This window comes from Talpa occidentalis, unplaced genomic scaffold (genome assembly GCF_014898055.3).
Source record: "Talpa occidentalis isolate TD23 unplaced genomic scaffold, MPIMG_talOcc4v2.1, whole genome shotgun sequence".
NCBI classification, from domain to species: domain Eukaryota; kingdom Metazoa; phylum Chordata; class Mammalia; order Eulipotyphla; family Talpidae; genus Talpa; species Talpa occidentalis.
Window position 1 is genome coordinate 104,178,644 of NW_026555331.1, and position 19,439 is coordinate 104,198,082.

General features: G+C 49.1%; 2 protein-coding genes across 2 annotated transcripts; both read right to left on the minus strand.

The window, feature by feature from the left end:
* Positions 1–6,265: 6,265 nt before the first annotated feature.
* HOXA1 (homeobox A1) lies at positions 6,266–8,984 on the minus strand. The gene is made up of 2 exons (XM_037515963.2): positions 8,228–8,984; positions 6,266–7,750 (listed from the first exon to the last, which is right to left on the minus strand). Exons 1-2 carry the CDS (start codon positions 8,874–8,876, stop codon positions 7,395–7,397), a joined length of 1,005 nt encoding a protein of 334 aa, XP_037371860.1. The 5' UTR covers positions 8,877–8,984; the 3' UTR covers positions 6,266–7,394.
* A 4,652-nt stretch (positions 8,985–13,636) lies between these two features.
* HOXA2 (homeobox A2) lies at positions 13,637–15,900 on the minus strand. Its single transcript, XM_037509564.1, has 2 exons — positions 15,046–15,900; positions 13,637–14,403 (listed from the first exon to the last, which is right to left on the minus strand). The coding sequence occupies exons 1-2, from the start codon at positions 15,419–15,421 to the stop codon at positions 13,664–13,666; spliced, it is 1,116 nt and encodes a 371-aa protein (XP_037365461.1). The 5' UTR covers positions 15,422–15,900; the 3' UTR covers positions 13,637–13,663.
* Positions 15,901–19,439: the final 3,539 nt, after the last annotated feature.

The following is a 19,439-nucleotide window of genomic DNA, read 5'->3' on the forward strand; positions in this document are numbered from 1 at the left end:
ATGAGAAAAGACTAAACACAGGTGTCCTGAATTCCAACTCAGGGCTTTTTCTTCAGAGCCTGTCTCTTCATTTTACTAGAAGTCAAGGGCCATGCCCTCAAGAAGCTTAAAAGAGCCATGTGGGGGGGCCAAGACTAACACACGTGGATACTCTAGTTCACAGCCCCAGTTAGGTGTGTATAACAAAGCTTCCGATGTAAAACGTGGAGTTCTTAGAAACGGCATGGCTGACAGAAAAGGAAGTATATTCCCATTCTTATTCCCTAGAAATATTCCTATGAATATATTCCACGTGAGCTTGGGCAGGATACTTAAGCTTTCTATACTTTCAGGTTCTTAAATTGTAAAATGAGATGACTTCTTGTTGATGTTCAAGGACACTTTCTAGAAAGAATTGAGACTTGTGGCAAGACAAGGTTTGACTGCATCCCATAGGAGAGGATATTTGAGCCTCAAGGGTGTACTTAATTACTAACTAGAAAAGCACTAGTCTCTCTAGGAACGTCCAATGTTTAGAAAATTCTACTCCTCGCATCTGCAGCTTCTCCACCACTCAAAGTTGAACTCGATGGGGAATAAATATGTTTCTCAATTATATTTTGAAAATAGCTGAGGCAAGGGAGCAGACAAGGAGTAAAATCTCACTCCCATTCCAAATCTTAAAAATGTGGACGAGGGGGCCAGGGCTCTAACCTGCTTTCAGTCCTTCATCCTGGAGTCTGGGATGGAAGCCCTCACCTGGAGGAGTTGGGCCGCCACTGGAGGCATGGGAGGTCGCAACACTAAGCTCCAGCGACTTCCCGGAGCACCTGGAAGCTGGGCGACGCTGGACGGCTGTGGGTTTTGGGGTGTTGCTGGGGGGTGGGGTGTTGGAAACAAAGGATGCCTGAAGACAAGTCGTCTCAGGAGACAAAGGGAGGCCCTCGACGCCTCAGGGATGTGCCCTGACTCACGTTCCACACCCGGCCGACGCACCGTCGGGGGGCGGCTGAGACACCGGCAGGGCTCGGGCGGGCCCCGGGGGAGACCGGAGGCTGCTGGCTTCCAGCTGTGCGCGCGCCGCGGGAGGGCCGAGGAGGCCGGGACCAGCCGCGCGAGCTGCGGCCTCGGGCCGAGAATTCGGACAGATGAGGCCGGAAGCTAAGGAAGGAAAGTCGCGTGCACCTTGGTCTTGGGGGGCCCCTGCACCCTCGTGCGGACTCGAAGACCCAGTGGCGTGCCCCCACCCCCAGCGCCCCGCAGTGGCACGCGCCGATCTCAGCGCCCGACGGCGCCGGCGGAGCGGAGTGGGCGCTGCTGCGCTGCCCCGGCGAGCTGCCGCCCGGGCGGAGCTCTTGCCCTGGCTCCGCAGCTGCCTCCTGCGTGCTGAAGGGAGGCCCACATTTGTTCCTCATGATGCAAAATACCCGCTCATACTTTCCCAGAACCGCGATGCTGATAATGGGGGGTGGGGGGGAGTTAGCACCGGGAAGAGCGTCCCTACCATATAAAATCATTGCTTTCTGCTTGCTTTCTCGTTATAGTTCTGTGGCTTTTTTTTTTTTTTAAGAAACAGGCCATAATTTGTAAAATATCCAAAGCAGTTTAAAAGTATTCCAGTTAATATAGGGAAAAGAGTCATTCACTTTTCCTTTATTTTCTGTTTCAGGCAGTTGTGTTTTCTTTTTCTTAACCTAGTAGCCATCGACGCCTAAACTGAAAGCGAAAAAAAAAAAAAAAACCCAAAAACTGATTTCTCCTTGTGACTGCCCTTTTTTACAAACACATTTTTAATAAGAAAAAATTTAACGGACAGTTTTTAAAACGTGTCTGGAAATGTTGAAAAGGAAACCTTGGTCTTTTCATTTCTTTCCAATGAACCCAAAATGCGGACTTTCCAGAATATTGTGCAGATGTAATGAAGGTTTAGGATTGACAAAAAGAAAAAAAAAAAAAAAAAAAGGCTAGCCTCTCTGGAGCAGAGTTGCTTGATTGATATTTGGTATGCAGTTCTGCCTTTGAAGGTCAGCAATAGCTGATGACTGGTGTTATTAAAAATAAGCCTGTAAAACGCTAGGGATTCCAGATCAACTCTTCAAAACACTGACAGTCATTGATGTCATTTGAGCAGGTTCTTCTGAGATCAGTAAGCCCCACTGAATAAGATGAGGAAAAATGTGGAAATTTGTGTTGCAATGAAACTTCGATAATTTGGGGACATGAAATGTGTGTGTGTTTTAGGTACAAGAGTGAATGGTCAAGAAAGTAAGAAATAATGGACCAGAACAACTAAGGAGATTATGCCACGAACCAGACAAATGAAACAGACCAAGGTATGAAACAAATGAAACAGACCAACGGTTAGGAAACCTCCTGAAATGTTCTTTGCATCTCTAAGCCCCTTCTAGCTGATATCTCTTGACGTCTTAATGGAGGTTGAACTTGGGTGCAGGCAAAGGCAACTCTTTCATTTATCTTTCCCAGCTCTAGGTTCAAAAACAAAAACAACAAAAATGTGTGTGAAATTTTCCTGGTCTATCTCTATTTTTTATACTTTAAGAACATATGTCTTTAACAGCATGTGGCCCAACATGTTATTATTCAAACAAGATGTCAGAAACATTCAACTGGGAGGTTGTTTCAAAGGTTCAATAATCCTGGTGGCTTCAAAATCAAGAACTTGACTGAGTCCATAGCTAATAAACCAGAAGTGGAAAACAGTAAACAATAATCAATTTGAAAATAAAATCACATGGAATAAACCAGAGGGAAGGGCAAAATCAAATCAGGAAGTTAGAGTCAAACCATATACTGATCCTAGGTTCTAAGCCACCTTGGTTTTTGTTTAGGAAGTAGGAGCACTTATATTATGTGCTCTAAGTGAAATCAATGCACCCCTGGGTTTCTTGTCCCCATGAGTCATACAAAGAGAAATTGGGTAACTGGATCTCTTTCAACTCTGGTCCTCTAAGCATTGGAAATCCTGTGGCAGAACTTTTGTGTGCTCTCAGAAATACAGGTATAAAGTAGGCTTATCTACAGCAGAGGGTCACCAAAGTTAGTTATTTAGTTGGCATTTTATCTGATAGGGACATGTTAACTTGTGTTCTTGTGTGTATTGAAAAAGTCACAGTCTTCCTAAGAGTGAGAGATGTATTTCGCTGTCCCATCCAAGATAAAGAAAGATTCTATCCATGTACTGATTTCAAAATTTTAAAATAGAGGGTTGCCTGTCTTTCAATATAGTAAATTAAAGACTCAAACTCTTAGACCTTCTGTTGCAAGAATGATTATTCTTCCAGAATAAACATAAACAGCAGTGACCGTTTCTTCACAGACGTGCTCAGCCATCAGAAAAGCTTAATAAATCCCTATTTAGTATGCATTTATGCAGTGATTACATGAACTTTGACCTCTGAAGAGCTGTAGCAATTAGCTTCAGTGTCCAGCATTTCCCCACTGACTTCTTGGGTCTTCCTTTCTCATCTCTTAGTAGTTCATGCACTAGGAGGGCATAAAATTTAAAGTTGACTTTCCACCTGAGATATTTGCTTCTGCACAAGTCAATTTCCCCTACTCTCCCCCCACCCCTAACTCCTGTCTAAACAGTCATCTCAGATGGATATTGGGGCTCTGGTTGTCGATATTACTCAAACACAAATGGATTTCAATTCAATCTTGCCCTGTACTTTCACTAAGAAGATAAACTCTAATGGCCCAAAAAGCTTCGTTTCATAGCTCTTGGCATCTGAAATAAATCGGATCGCTTCTGTCAGCCTAATTTAACATGTTTTAAATATTCAATGTAATTTGTTTTAAGTGAAATGAAACCTAGTGGGGTGACAGAAAGCTAGAGGAAGATGGGAGAGAAGGGAAATTCCTCCCTGTCCCCCCCCCCCAAAAAAGAAAAAAGAGCCAGGAAGGGAAAAGAAAGTGTTTTAAGTTTCTAGTAAACACTGTTTAGCAAAAGAATAATAGGAAAGTTGCCCCTTACCCAAAGAGGGATGGAACTATAATTGTTTCCCTTAGCGGATAGCTCAGATAAACCGCTGGGACTCATTCTAAAGTGACCCATCACTGCATTCATCTCTTCTTGAACTTTCGGTGAACCTGAGATTAAACAGGGGTGAGCAGCTAAGCAGTTTGTTGTTAGCAGCCTTTTCAACAACCCTTTCAGACTGAGTAAATATTGATCGGTTTGAATCTGATTGCCCCAGAGGAAAACACCATGGCATCTGAATAGCCTCCAAAAGTAAACTTTCAAAGGTGAAGCTGGGAGCAGGCTTCAGAGCCACAGCAAGATCTCAACTCAACCTAGTTTGGGGACACCCTGAATTTTGGTAGTAAATTTGAATGAATGTGAAGGAAGTAAGAAAGAAGCATTTGAAAGCTGCAATTTTATAGGCAATTATCCCAAGTTCCTAATTGAGACCTTTGATGTCCTTTTTAAATTTATCAATTAAATGTTATTCTGTTTTCCCTATTTTCTCGTTTCAGTTACCATCGCTGTCATTTTGCAAGGAACTAACTGTGTTTCTCAGAGACCAAAAAGAAAAAGAGAAACCTTGAAACAGGATGTGTTAAGCACCTTTGATTTAATCGATTGGGGCAACTAAAAAGATACAAATGTTTTCCTCGTTGAAAGGGATATTAATGTTTCCTAAATGCATTGCTTGTTAACTGATTTATTCCTCAACCTTAGAGAAGGCTTGGGATGTTTCACGGTAATTTACGTGCCTCCTGTCTCTCAGTTACATTAAAACCAGCACCTTAAAGATTGGAATCTCCAGGATTCCAGCAGGTCGGTCCCTGCTTTTAGATATTGAAATCAGGGCAGTGGTATGCAAATGACACTTTAACACATTAAAGTATTTGGAAACCAGCCATCTGTTTTGCTGTGTGGCCTTACACTAATAAACAAAAGATACTGTATAAGGCCTGGTGGGGAAATGAAAGAAAGAGTTGGCCGGCTTTGAAGTTCTCCTTCCACTTCAGTCTTTTAGAGGCAACCCCAGAACCCCGGAGTCCAGGGGAGGGCACCCCTGCGCTGCCGTGATATGGCCGCAGCAACTGTGCCCACAAAGTGCAGGCTGGCCTCCCCCTTTGACAGGGAAGTAACAGGAAATCTCATGGGTATGCTAGGAGGTCTGCAAATTCCCAGCATTTGCAGGATTTTGCCTACCCAGCCCAGCCCATCCTTTGTAAACCTCCCTTTGGAGAGGAAGGAAGTTGTATGTCTGCATTTGTTTGTGATGCTGTAAAATTTCTGCTCTACTCTTGGGGCTAAATTAAAGCCTCAAAAATGTATGAAAGTAAAGGAGAACCGGTAAGAGGGCCAGGAGGATGGTCATTCTGGACTCTGATTTGCTGGCTTCTTCTATTTGAGAGCAGACACGTGCCTTGTTCAGAAGCAACTTGAGTATTAAGAGATTTCAGGGTGACTTCCACAAGTTCACCTGGAAGAATGTGTTGTGTGCAGAGAAGATAAAAACATTTCTCTCTGGGCTATATGGCATGGAATTAAAACTGGGGACCCATTATAGCTCTGATGGCTAGGAAATCCAAGCAGAGCCTGATGGGGAAGCCATGTATAACCCAGAGATGGGTGGAGGAGGGGGAGGGAGTGGCAGGGAAGGGAGGAATACTGGCAGGAGGGATGGGGGGAGGGGTACAAGGGTTTTCTGAAAACAGATCACACTCAATTTAAAAGATGGAATATATTGGAACACTGCTTGACAGTCCAAAAGGAAGTAAGAGTGGTGGCATAGGGGCCCCATTCTTAAACAGCTTTATACAGCAGCTAATTAAATGTGAATCTCTTAACTCTTGGTTCACTGATGTGAGGAAAGACTGACTGAGGAGTTTGGGCTTTTGAAGGGGGTTCTGTTTATATACACGTCAACATTCAGTTGGAGGTGAAAAGGTTAGTACTTGACCCAGGAAGTATCCACGTTTGTTTCAAAAATAGATCTGCTTCATAAATTTCTTCACCATTCCTTTTTTCCACTATGAACTTTGATTTTGATTATAATAGAGGAGCTGTTGTTATTTTAAAGAAAATCAGCCCATTAAATAAAGACATTGGTTAGGTGCGATTACATCCATAGGGGAAGCTTCAGCAACTACTGAAAAGCATTTGCTTTTTTCTTTCAAGGAAAGGCACACCTCTTTGAAAATGCTTACCACCCTCTCTGTCTTTCCCCACATGAAAGAAGCCAAGATTGCAGGAACCAGCAAATTGTAGCCAAGCCAAATACACAGATGCTTAAGCGTATCTGAAACTTGAATATATTTATTACAGACATCTTAAAACCCGTAAAGTCCGCTCTGGATCACATCAGTCCACGATCTCAGAGCTGTTCATGATTGTACAGGAAATAGGGAATATCACAGGCTCACAAAGGGTAACTGATAGAACTCAGTGTGGTCCTTCAGGGACATCAAAACATTGTGCGACATGCAAAAGACTATTCACGAATCACACAAAATATACATTCATTGTGCCATCCATCACATGAACAATTGAGCTGAAAAGACATCATATCCAGCACAGATAACTGTGAAAGAAAAAAAGCTGGTTTGGACAACACCTTTAGGTACCGAAATAGCCCAGCACAAATTTTAAATGGAGCATGGCCAGAGAAACAAGACAGGGGTATGGATGAGGAGAGAGCACAGGAAACTGAGTTTCTGAACCTTGGGTTCTTCAGGCCTTCTTAACTCACTGAAAGAACAAGTGGAGGCTACCTTTTGAGGCATGTGAGTTTCACCTATAACCACATATAAAATTGTACCAGCTTTTGAGAGTTTGCCCACCCTGTTTCAGTCACTTACTCTAAACATTGCTAGAAAATCTGTATAAAGATAAATCTCTCAGAACAAAGTATTTACAACCAGCAAACTCACACATGAAAGTGAATTAAATTAAGGGATGAATTGTGTAAACGCGCTCCTAGTGCATCACTTCTTCATGAGCTCCTGCACGCTCTCTCTAGCCCACTTTAAGGGCGAGGTAGGGGGGAATTGTAAATATACAGATACATCAAAGATGAGAGGCCTCCTTCTGGCATGTTTCTGCTGGCAAAGGTGATTATTTTCCAAAGGGTATCTGAAAGGAAAGTGGGTTCTGTGGAAACCTCCTAAAGGCAGGGGAGGAGCGGTAGGGGCCATCAAAGATTTGACGATGGCACCCAACCTGCATTAAAGACTTAACATCCTTCCCCACCCCACCCCCTTAAGCCTCTAGAACAGAATTCTCTGGAAACACATTATCCTGGCCAGGAGCTCCCCAGATAGGATCAGAAAGAAAGAGAGAGCCTGTAAATGGAAAGGAAGATAAGCTAAGAATGTGCTTTGGGTAAGAAGTACCAGCCCAAAGAGTAGCCTGGGCTGCGGTGTCTGGAACTGGGGCTGCCTCAGTGGGAGGTAGTCAGAGTATCTGAGGTAGAAGACTCCGGGGAAGGAACGCAGGGCGAGGAGCTGGACTTCTCTGAGGATTCCTCCGCCTTCTCGTCGCTTCCCGGCGGGGTGGCTGGAGAAATGGGCAAGAGACCCTCCTTCTCGCGTTTTTTCTGCTTCATGCGGCGGTTCTGGAACCAGATCTTCACCTGGGTCTCATTGAGCTGCAGGGACGCGGCAATCTCTACCCTGCGGGCGCGCGTCAGATACTTGTTGAAATGGAACTCCTTCTCCAGCTCCGTGAGCTGCTTGGTGGTAAAGTTGGTGCGCACTGAATTGGGTTGACCCACGTAGCCGTACTCTCCGACCTTCCCTGGGGGCACAGTGGGAAGAGATGAGCGAAAGCGGTAAAGATTTTACAATCTATATGAGACCCCTCCATGCCTCAGCGCAACATTCAGCTAAAGGGGAAATCAAGAATTTCTCTACACAAACCCGACTAGGGAGGGTGAGTGATGAGGTGTAAAGTGTTAACCCAAAGTCAACCATTAGCATGGTCAGACCGATGATTAATGGAGCCTGGAGATATTAGCAGAACCCGACCCCCCAAACAAATCCACTCCCCCCACACACACACAGACCTACCCACTTCCTACTTCCAGAACCTCTAAAACTCAGCCCCTTTGGAAAGATAAGGTCCCATTCCCTCCTTTGCCTCGACACACCTGGGCAATCTCCCCAATACCGGATGGAAACAAGAACTTTAAAATTTATATTAGTTTTCCTCGGAAAACTAATACCAGCTCCTTCCAGAATCGTCAAGGAACATCCACGTAATGGCAAGACTGACCTGTTTTGGGAGGGTTTCTTTTGACTTTCATCCAGTCAAAGGTCTGCGCTGGAGAAGATGTCTCTGATGCCGGGGAGCGACAGGCTTCTTGGTGGCTGGCGTGGAGAGGGGACAAGGAGTTATTATACGTGGCCAGGGCCAGGTTCTGGTGCTCTTGTCCATATGAGTGGTGAATGTACTGAGGCGAGCCCACCGCGCCCCCAGCATAACCCTGGTGGTGGTGGTGGTGATGCTGGACCATGGGAGATGAAAGATTTCCAGAATAAACAGCGGGAGCACACGCGGGGTACCCACCACTTACTTCTGCTTCCTGATTTAAGGAGTACGGGCTGTAAGGTGCGCCAAAGTTCTGCGCGCTGTAGCTTGGCCCACAACCCGAGTGGGAGTAGGACACCCCCAGGTTCCCCGGAGTCTGGTAGGAGGCTGGCTGGGGGTGGTGGTGGTGGTGGTGGTGGTGGGGCGGGCTGATCTGCACTCCCCTGCCCACTAGGAAGCGGTCGTCGCTGGCGCAGCTGTTGGCACTGACCGCGCACGACTGGAAAGTTGTAATTCCATGGTCAGAGGGGTAGGTTCTTGCTGAGCAGGTCCCCGAGTCGCCGCCGCTGAGGATGGGATATTCCAGGAAGGAGCTCATCCTTGCATTGTCCATCTGTCACTGAGTGACCTGGTCCTGCGAAGCCCTGGGTGACCGTGCCAACTTTCTCACTTCCTCCATGGGGCCAGAGAAGAAAAATGATATGAATGTACAGTGAGCAAATGGGGGGCGGGAGGGGGGGCGCGGGAGGGCGGAGGGCGCCTGGGGAAGGACACGTGACTGTGCCGGCCAATGGCAGGGCCTCCTGCGAAAGTTTGCTCGCTCCCGCGGTGATGGATCGCCGTTTCAGTGGCATTTAAATCCCCGGCGCTCCTCGGTCTAGGTGACGCGCGGTCGCCCCCCCAGGCAGCCCAGGCGGCGGCAGCAGCTGCGGTGGCTGCTGAGGCAGATTCGCGGCGCTGGGGCGAAGGGGAGGAGAGACTGCCCTCCGCGCGCCGGCTCCGCCCGCCCCCCCTCCGGGGGGTGGGGGCGCAGAAACATCCCCCGCCTCCGTCCCCCTCCCCAGCATGCGCAGAAAGATGAACTGGCGAGAGGTGAGAAGGGAAGCGGGTCCCGGCTCTCTCGGGTCGGGAATCGGTGGCCCGGAGCTCTCCGGGCCGCCACGGCCACGCCAGCCGAGACCGCAGCGCGCCGAGGAGGAAGGGTAGGAAGCCGCCCGCCCCGCGCGCCCAGCTCCCCGCGCGCTCGCGCTGCACCTTCCCTGCGGCGGTGCTGTGGGGCGCCCGGGGCGTAGAGGATGGTGGCGTGGGACTCGCCTGGGCCACCAGCTCTCCAAGCTCCGAAAGCTTCTAAAGGACTAGCTGGGGGGGCACCTGGGTGGGCGTGGAGGGGACGAGGGCAAGTAAAGAAACTTCCCTTCTCCTTGGAGGGTCTCTGAAGTCTCCTCCCTCCACCAGCCCCCCGCTTTTCCCCCGCCTCTGTCCATTAGCATGGCAATGAGGAGCTTCTGTAATTCGATGCCCGGGAGCGGGTGCGCCCTGGAGCAGAGCTCTCCGGAAAATGCCGGGGGTGGCCAGGCCCTTCCCCTCCCTCTCTTCGCGCTCTCCGCCCCTTTCTCCTCCCAACTCGGTTTTGCTCCGGGAGCCCTAAGTATCAGGAGCAACTCTGGCGGCTGGATTTTGAGGGATAGGGGAGGGGGCTAGAGAAATATGACGCTAGCGGACGTGGCCAGCGTAGGGGCCGTGCTGCGCGCTGCAGGCCATCTGCCGGCTCCCTGGGACCCAGGAGCCAGTGTGTTCTGGCTGGGGCCACAAAGGGCCAGACCACAGCTCCTGCGACCTACACTGAACTCGCCCCCCACTCCGCCCCCCACCCCCACCCCCAGCCAGCCACATTTCTTTTTCTCGAGGGGGACGTTAGGAGTGGTAGAGCTTCCTCTACCCACACACCCACCCACCCCCCATTCTACTGCACGCCTGAAGTGGGGGTGGAGGCTGGCAGGTGGGAGGGGCGGTGGACAGATGGCTGATGGTGGACAGGACACTTTCCTCTTCCCTAACACCACCTCCTCCCCTTGGTAACTGACTGCTTAGTTCTTCGCGTGAACGTTCAACTCTCCCTAGAGAGCAAATCTGAGCATCGTCCCAGGCCAGGGGTCCTGTTCTTCATCACCCTCATCCTACCCTGATGCTGACTGGGTCGTTAATTGCTGTTTACTATTAGATCTCATGTCACCCCTTGGCTTATAGACAGAAAAGGCCAAACAGAGGCAGAGAAATGATGTCTTCCTAGGTAAAAGAAATCCAGAGATCATCCATGAAGTTTCGCAGCCAGTGCTATATAAGTTTTACCCTTTGTAGTTTACTAGAAATACATCGGAATCCAACAGATGAAATTTATATGAAGGTTGCATGTGGATTTGGGATTCCTACTCCCCTCTAGTTTTCCCTCCCCCGTTAGAGGTGAGTTTTGCTTGAGGCAGGCAGATTTCAAATGTTAGTCATCCTCTCAGATTTCTGTCTTCTGTTCTTCACATATATAAGTTCCCTCAGCCCGGTCCCCCCAAGAGGAGAAACGCATGCAGACTCACTCTGTAGCAAAGAAATCGTTTCCCTAAATATTTCCCTTTGGAATGGTATTTCTTTGTGACCTTTGACCCATTCCCCCAAGTATGGTTAGGAGAGAGCTATGGCAGAAAAGCACACTCCTGCCCCCAATTTCAGCACCTGGGGAACCTCATCCTGGAGAAGGGGAAAGGCAAGGCGGTCCTCCAGGAGGCTGCTTCCTCGGGAGCGCCAAGCCTCGGGCGCAGGGGAAAGGAGCTTCCGTGGGGAGGGTCCGCGCTGGCATTGCGGGCGCTCTGTTCTCCGAGCCAAAAGTCGTCGGTACCCCCCAGCCCACCCCCAGCCTATTGCAATCCTTTTGCAGGCCTTCTCCGCCCGGGGTGTGCGCGACGCTCTCGGCTGCCCGGCCGGCGCCACAAAGCCCAGCCGAGCCGCAGCCGCTCTGCTTCCACGGCTAGTTCGCGGCCTCGGCGCTCCTCTCCTTCCACCTCCGAGGGGAGCTTTTTCCTGGCCTCTTTTCAGGCCAGCATGGGTGGAGTTGCTTCTTGAGTTCACACGCTCGTGGTCGCACCCAGGCCCGCAGACACGCGGGTGGCGACCGACCCGCCTCCGCGCGCGGCTCCCGGCTCCCTGCAGGCCGGGTGCTCACCGCGGCGCCAGCTCCGCCCCGGCCGGCCGCCCGGAGCGCTGCTCTCCCGGCGCTCATCACAAAGGCAGCCTCCCCTGGCATCGCGCCCGCGGGCTTCCGTAGCTGGGTTCCTTCCCCACCTCGCTCCCCTCCCCCACCTCCAAAGCCTGGGGCTCATTCCGCGGTGTGGGAGACCCGGGGTCCTCTGGGGAAGTAGGCCGGCGCCCCGCCACTCGAGCTAAATGTCACGGGACAGTGGGTGAAGGGCTAGCGTGGTCACGATTTAAATGATAGCCTGCAAGCGACTCGCTGGGCTCAAAGCTCCTCTTTCTGGGCTCTTCTACTAGAAAGGGAAGGAGCGAGGAGACAAAACGCCGCCGAGGCCGGGAGCTGTTCCTAGCATCCGCGGCTCAGCCAAGCTGTTGTTTTAAAAGAGCAATAAAAATGAATTATGACTAAACGCCTTCTAACTTAATGCTTTCGGACGGGAATCCCCGGCAAATACGTAAGAGGATTTTTATTTGTGCATGTGTTCCTGCAATTGATCTCTTTGATGACATTCTCATTCATAGAAAGCGTTTGATTTATGAGCGTAGGACGAATGCAAACAGCAGCCGCGCAGCCCTGGCCGCGGCCGGCCGCCCTGCTCCACTCGGCGTCTGGGGCTGGAGAACCGCCGGGTCCTCACGCGCCCCTGTCGCTGCAGGGATTTGGGGGGTAAGGAGATGGGGAAAGGCCAGGAGCAACCCAAGGAGAAACACTGAAATTTCACTGTAGCTTCCAAGCCTTTGCTAGTAAGAGCTGGGTTCTTAAATCAACCCGCCCCCCACACATGTTGCTTACACGCTGCGTTTTCTCACGGTAAGTAGTCATCAGAACATAGCTCAATAAGGGGAAAATAAATATGGGGAGACATAAGAAGGGGGGAACAGAACAACCTAGTAACACACGTTTTATTGATATTTCATTTAAAGTGCTTTTTCTCTGTTTCTCTCTCTAGAAACTGGGTTAATTTATAACCTAGGGTGCAGAAACACTCCGTTTTAAATCTCAACTTGCTAACCTGACTTCAAAGCTTTAATGATCCACTATTTGCTATGTAAACAGATTTAAGAATGAAATATTGATTTTTTTTTTTTTGGTCCTGAAAAAAGAATCCGAGAATGACTGAACCAGAGGTTTGAAAAGAATGCTTTCTGAAGTGCATTTTCCCGCTCGTAACTACTGTTTTGTTTTATTTTTCATTCTTCTCTTTTAGGTCTGTTTGCCTGGACCCATCAACAGCTGGGAGGCTGATCAACCACTCTGAAAATGGAGGCGGGGGCAGAGAGTCTGTGGAGGAGGGGATTGGAATGTAGATGTTTTAAACAAATGTGTATAAATAAATGAATTGTTGATAACTTAGTTATTGACCTGGACACTGGTGGCTTGTTAAAGAAACTCCATGTTTCTCCTCCCTGGAGTTGGGAGTTTCTGTAGGCACTTTATTTCTCCACTTTCAAAAGCTTGGGCTTGGCCCAATACTGAGGCTGCCCAATCCAGTTTCTATTACCAAATTTAAATCTATGGCTTGAATTGCTGCAATGAGAAAACGAAATCCATTCCCTTGGAAAAAAAAAAAAAAGAATACTTCTCAGAAGCCCTAACCATTTTTCTGGCTTTCTTTTTGTTGCTGTCGATTGAAGATTTTGAACATGCCCACTAAATAAATATATTAAAATTGAAAAAGAAAATAAACTGTGACCAGAATTTTATTTACCAAGTTAGACTAAAAGAGGAAAAAGAAACCGTTATGAGCTGGGAGAAAGAGGAGGAGGAAAAAAAAATAAGAAAGCTACTTATAGCAAAGGAGAATTTATTCTACCAAAAATACGCATGACAATGCATCCTAATGTTATACAAAAATAAAAAGAAAGTGAAGATACCATTATATGATCACTTTCTTGCAGGCCTCGTATATTGCTTCAGGAAATCACATAGAGGGGTGTTGGTTTCGACTTAAAGCAACTAAAACTCAAAAAAATCTGTTAAAGATGGCTCTGAAACTGGGTCAGGGGAATCACTAAACAGCAAATCCCCAACATTTAAAGGAAAGAGAGGGTAGGTCAAGAGGAAAATAAAAGAGAAATCAACTCTCAGAATAAAAGAAGGCAAAACCACCTGGTCAGAGGGGTTTTTGTTTTGTGATGCTTTGTTTTGCTTTAATGTTTTTAGTAATTCAGATGCTGCAAGTCGATTGTGGTGAGTGTGTCTGTAAAAAAGTCAAAACTGTCAGCTGAAATATCTACTGGACTGTCGAGGGAACCTGGCAAACTGGGCGAGACTGCATCTGAAAGCTGCAGGCAGGAATCTGTGGAAAAAACGTTAAAGTCCTGCAAAGAGGGGACCTCGAGGGCCTCGGGACTGTCATTGTTTAGGCCAGAGCCACAGTTCTGGCCCATTGTTGACAAGCAGTTAGGAACAGTGGGTGACTGGTGCTGAAAATGTTTCAGATTTTTCTCATTGCTGGTTAAAGGCGAAACTGGGAAACTTTGGGAGTCACCATTGTGTCCATTGGGAGCTTGCTGCTGAGAGAGGGCATTTTGCTGAAAAGTGTAACCTTCCCTCTCCAGAAGGGCCCCGGAGACGCTGAGAGCTTGCTCAAAGAGCGACTTCTCTTCCTCATCCTCCTCCACTTTCTCAGAGTCTTCCAGGCTTTTAAATTTCCCGTCACCGTTTTGGTTCTCCTTGCACTGGGTCTGCCTCTTGTGCTTCATCCTCCGGTTCTGAAACCACACTTTCACTTGTCTCTCAGTCAAATCCAGCAGCGCTGCGATCTCCACCCTTCGGGGTCTGCAAAGGTACTTGTTGAAATGAAATTCTTTCTCCAGCTCTAAAAGCTGCGTGTTGGTGTAAGCAGTTCTCAGGCGCCGGGAGCCCCCGCTGCTGCCATCGGCGATTTCCAGGGATTCTGCGGAAAGGGAAACCAACAAGAGACACACGCACAGTCGGAGGTGGAAGGGTCCGAGCAGGGTTATTCCACTGGAGAATAAATATAGCAGAAAAGATCAACTGCAACAAAATGGCCGCCCCTGGATGCAGGAGAGCTATTGTGCTGCCTTTCCTGGGAGCCCAGCCCGGGGAGACCCCACGTCTTCCACCTCCACCAGAATCTCGCCTGGAGCTCCCCCCAACCTCTCCATCCGGGAGCAAACTTTATATTAGCCACACCACAATTTATAATTAATGCATCAGCTGCTTAGCTGAGCAAGAGCGATCTATCACTCTTCATTACTGTCAAAAAGCCAAACTCTAGGACAACTAGACAAGAGGAGGTCAGTTCCAACTCAAATAAATCATCCCACATTACCCAAGTTAGGGAAAGTTTCCCCCCCTTCTTAAATAGATATATGTGTGCGTGTGCGTCTCGTGGTGGAGCCCAGCATCTCTCTTCTCCCCGTCAACCCCATTCCTGAGCCCACAAGGGAAGGGAAGGCAGCCAAGCATCTCCCCCTTCCCTCGCAGCCCACGCTCCCCTCCCCCCAGAACCGCTCTCGGGCAGCCCGAGGGGGGAAGCGGGTTCGGGGACCTGGGGCCGAGCCTTTGGACTGACCTTTGTGGCTGAGGCAGGCAGGGCCGGCGGCGGCGGCCGAGGCGGGCGGCAGAGCGGTTTTCTTGGCCGCCTTCTTCTCCTTCATCCAGGGGTACTCGGGCGGCTGCAGGGCGCCGGCGGGCACTGGGCTGCCGCGGCTGCCCGCGGGGCTCGGCTTGGGGCGGCCGCCAGCGCCGTGGCGAGGGTGACTGCCCGGGTTCAGGCTGGGAATGGTCTGCTCAAAAGGAGGAGGAATCAGTGTCGAGTGTGAAAGCGTCGAGGTCTTGATTGATGAACTTTGAAATGTATCAGCGACAGGGGGAAAAGATGTCAGGCACTCAGCGAGCGACGGCTGGCTATTGATAAAACCAATCTCTCGCTCAAATTCGTAATTCATGGCCTTCTCCTTGGAGCCCCCTCGGAGAAAAAGTTCCCTCTTCTGGAGGGGTTTTGGGGGGGCAAGGCCCGGGAAAAAGGCGAGTGCGGAAGAAAAAAAAAATCTATCATAGAAGATCGCTGCTGGGGTGTTTTTTTTCTAATTCACTGATTACAGCCGTATGGGGACCGCGCTACTATTAAACTATTGAATTCATGGAGACAAGGTTGAAATTGGACCGAATTGGCTGTCACATGATTGCTTCTGCCCAATGACAATTTGGGCTTTAATCAAAAGAAGCCACTGTCTGTTTGATTGATCCAAAAAAGTCGGGAAGGAACGCCTCATTGGGGGCCAGTGAGGCTTTATTTACACTTTTTTCAGGGCAAAAACACATATATGTGGCTGTGGGTGGGGATGCCTGGGCGTGCGTGGGGGCGAGGGAGCCTGCTGCTGCCTCCCGACCGGCGAGGATGGGTGTGCGCCTGCAAGTGTGTGTGAGTGTGTGCGTGTGCCAGGGTGAGCCCGGCTGCCGGGCCCGCCGCCGGCCGCCCTCTGCCTCCCCCGCACACTCCGCGCATTGTTTGGGACTGTCGGGAAGAGCCTCGCACCTCACAAATCATTTAAGCACCTCGGTCTGACGCCTGCAGTCATTAACAAAGTAATCCATTAATCTTCAAAGTTTTGACACCCGAGGGCCCCGCATCCCAGTCACATAAGTTCTGCTAAGGCTGGAGGAAGGAGCAGAGGAGAGAGGAGATCAGACTGCAGGAAGAAAGGAGTGGCAAAGGGAAGACGGGGGAGAGAGGGAGAGAGAGAGAGAGAGAGAGAGAGAGAGAGAGAGAGAGAGAGAGAGAGAGAGAGAGAGAGAGAGAGAGAGAGAGAGAGAGAGGATTCTTAAGGGGATTTTCTCCCTTTTCATTCCCAAAGCCAGTTCCTGGACCTGGAGAACTGATCTCTCTGTGTCTCTGCTTCCCTTCCTCTCGATCTGTTTTTTCCCTCTTTTCCTCTTTTTTTTTCCTCTTGTCTCCTCACCTCCTCCTTCTGCCTCCTGCATCCACCTCTCCTGCCCGCCCCCTTCCCGCAGCCCCTCACCTCCCCCACCAAGCCCAGCCCGGAGTCTGCGCCCCGGACCCGGGACCCCGGCCCATTGTTAGGCGGCTCTTCCTGGGCAGCTCTGCGTCTGGCTCCGCGGGAAGTGGAAAACGGGAGGCGACCTCGAAGCTCCCCGACCTTCCTGTTCCATCAACTTTTCAGGAGTGGCTGGAGAAAGATAGAGGCATGTGCCAGGCGAGACAGCCACCCCGGGTCCATGTGTCCAAACCCTTGTAGCCAGGGCGGCGGCCAGCCAAAGAAATGCCGCCCCGAGCAGGCGCGTGCGGCTCCTGGCATTCTGGGTTTCATACCCCCAGGGCTCGGGTGCGGTGAGTATTTCTGATTTCCAGGAAGTGTTTTGGAAGTGAGCATCAGGGAGGGAGAAGGTGCCCGTTTCTCTGTTCTTCTTCTCCTTTCTCTTTTCCTGCTCTTGTCCTCATCCTTGTGGCTCTGGCTGGGGCTGGTTGAGGCAGACGCAGAGAGTGGTCCCCAGCAGCCCCAAGCGTCTCCCACGCCAGCCTTCTCCTAGCCACCAGGGATGTTTGCGCTGGGGTTCTGTGCTGGGAAACATCACTGCGGAAGAGAGAAGGTGACTCAGGAGGAATGATAAAGGTTCTCTTTCTCTATTCACTCTCTCTGTTTTCCAATTTGGAGACTGGAGACTGGGTGCATCTTGAACTGTGCTGGAGGGTTCAAAGAATAACACCTTTAGGTGCCAAACAATAACTTTTAAAAAATCCACCAAGCCAGAAAGAGCGAAGGAGATTGAGAGAAGTCTGAAGGTATCTCCCCACCCCCACCCCCACCCCATGATGATTCGCTTTTGCATCCTTTGAAATGGACTGAGTGATCAGACTCTCCCAGGCCGGCAGGCATCGGTGGCAGGAAAATAAATCATTCTGATGGCCAGGGAGAGGGAGGTTGGCTGGGAAGAAAAATCTAGTAGAAAACAAGAAAGGCTGACCAAGGAGCAAGGGTGGAACTCCATCTCAGAGGCCGGCATCAAAGGGAGGTTGGGTTAGAAATTGGATATAAAGTGGCCTCAGTCATTGAGGAGCCCAGAGCATCGCCTCACAGATAGAGATGCTATTTTGGAAAATCTGAAGTTTTTCAGTTTTCTTGCTTTTATTCCAAACAAAGCTCTGAAGGAAGTCTGGGCGCGATCAATCTTATTCACCAAAAGCCTTGACAGCTTCTGGCCCTTAAGAACACATTTCAGCTTCGAGCTCTTTCCAAGATCAAATGTGGCCGAGCAAAGAAGAGAGCAGGAAACGCAAGTAAACAAGGAAAACTAGTCTTTTTAAAGATATCTTTTGGAAGCGGATAAAGTTATAAGGCTGCTTTTAGGAAAGGTATTTTGCAGAATCTGGGATGGTGGCTTTTAGCATTTGCTTTTACCAGAAAATCTAGAGGGGTTAAAGGGAGGGGGAGCTGCAGAGAGGGAGCAACGCTGCCCCCATATCGCTGAGGCTTTGTCAGGGTCTGCGTGGGTGAGAGCTTTCTGTTCTCCTCAGCAGCCTTAATTCAAATACCATCTGGAAGAAACCCCTTTTCTTTGACCATTCAACACTGAACTCTTTCCCAAATCTATTACTTTAATGCAGGCGGCATTTTAATAAGAATTTCTTTTTAATATCTAGGAAGCTGGGTGTGAGAATGATTTTTTCTTGGCGATTCAAAATGAATGTCTTTGGCAAGAAATGGGAAATCGTATTAGAATCTCATTTTAGAATCTGTCTCCTGAAGGAAGGAGGAAACCTAACCATTCCTTCCTCAGCTAAAGAGGTGATTTTAGAAATGGGTTCAAATAGTGATATCCCTGAAAGAAGATGTTCTTGCTGAATCTCTCTCTCCCTCTCTCTCTCTCTCATACACACACACACACACACACACACTGTTCCTTATTTTCCCAGGTATTTTTATACATATCTCTAAAATGATTACTTAAGAATCCTGTGTTGTTCAGCCTGCACACTTCAGATCTGAACAACCAAAGGGTGGAAGCTCCAGTCCTCACAAAGACTGGCTGTCCAGCCTCTGCCTTTCCAAGGTTTGCCATATAGGGAGGGTGGGGTGGCATGGGGAGAAAATCTACTTTCACAGACCAAACTTAAAGAAACACATACAGGAGCACCAGGACAGATGCGAGGGAGAACCTCTCACTGTGGAAGAAACACTCAGATCGCTACAGCCACCTGGCCTTGCATCTTCTGAGACTTTTTCTTTTTTCCTAAAACATAAGGTTTCCTAAAAGCAGCTTCTATGGACTCAGCTCCAGTGCCTGTTTCTAAAGATCATCTGAGGAGCTTCTCAGGGGGGAGATAGAAGCCATGGTGATAGATATTTTGAATTGCAAACAAAATGGCGACATTTTTCACCTCAATCCAGGGAGAAGGGAGGTGGGGGTTGTTTTTCACAGTAGATGTTCCCGATCCCCAGACGCAAGTGGTTCCTCACCTCCAGCTTTGGGAGGTGTCCAGTTCTGAGGTTTGCACCTTCTGAATTTGATTCCTTCTCGGAGCAATCCTTTAAGATGAAAATATTTAACTTTCCTGTGCCTGCCTTTGCCTCTGCCAAGCAGTCAGTAGGCAGGCCTGTCTTCGATGCAGGAGCAGAAAGGTAATGTTAGCTCCTAGAGCATCAAATGAAAGAAGTACTTACAAAACTGCATTTTTTATTAGAAGGATTCCAATCTCCTGCCTCCCTCTCCCTGGGGCCATAAGAGGAAAACAGGAGAGGAAATAAATTCTGAGAATGCCAAATCCTAAATTGCGGCAAGAGTCCATGCTTGGGCTGGAGCAGTCCAGGGAAGGCTCAGGGAGGCCTCTCTGAGCTCAGTCGTCCTTTTGCTGGAGAACTGGGCGAGCTTCGCTTTCTTTCTAACTGCCTAGCTCCAAGTGGCGATTTTAGTAGTGATTCTTTCTTCCTGGCGCAGAGGAATCCG

What these genes read in the sequence shown, in the direction of transcription:
- HOXA1 (XM_037515963.2), bottom strand. Translation starts at nt 8,876, where the DNA reads ATGGACAATGCAAGGATGAGCTCCTTCCTGGAATATCCCATCCTCAGC. An exon ending in AAGAAACCCTCCCAAAACAG is followed by an intron (nt 7,751 to 8,227) that starts GTCAGTCTTGCC and finishes CTGTGCCCCCAG; the next exon opens with GGAAGGTCGGAGAGTACGGC.
- HOXA2 (XM_037509564.1), bottom strand. Translation starts at nt 15,421, where the DNA reads ATGAATTACGAATTTGAGCGAGAGATTGGTTTTATCAATAGCCAGCCG. An exon ending in TGCCTGCCTCAGCCACAAAG is followed by an intron (nt 14,404 to 15,045) that starts GTCAGTCCAAAG and finishes CCCTTTCCGCAG; the next exon opens with AATCCCTGGAAATCGCCGAT.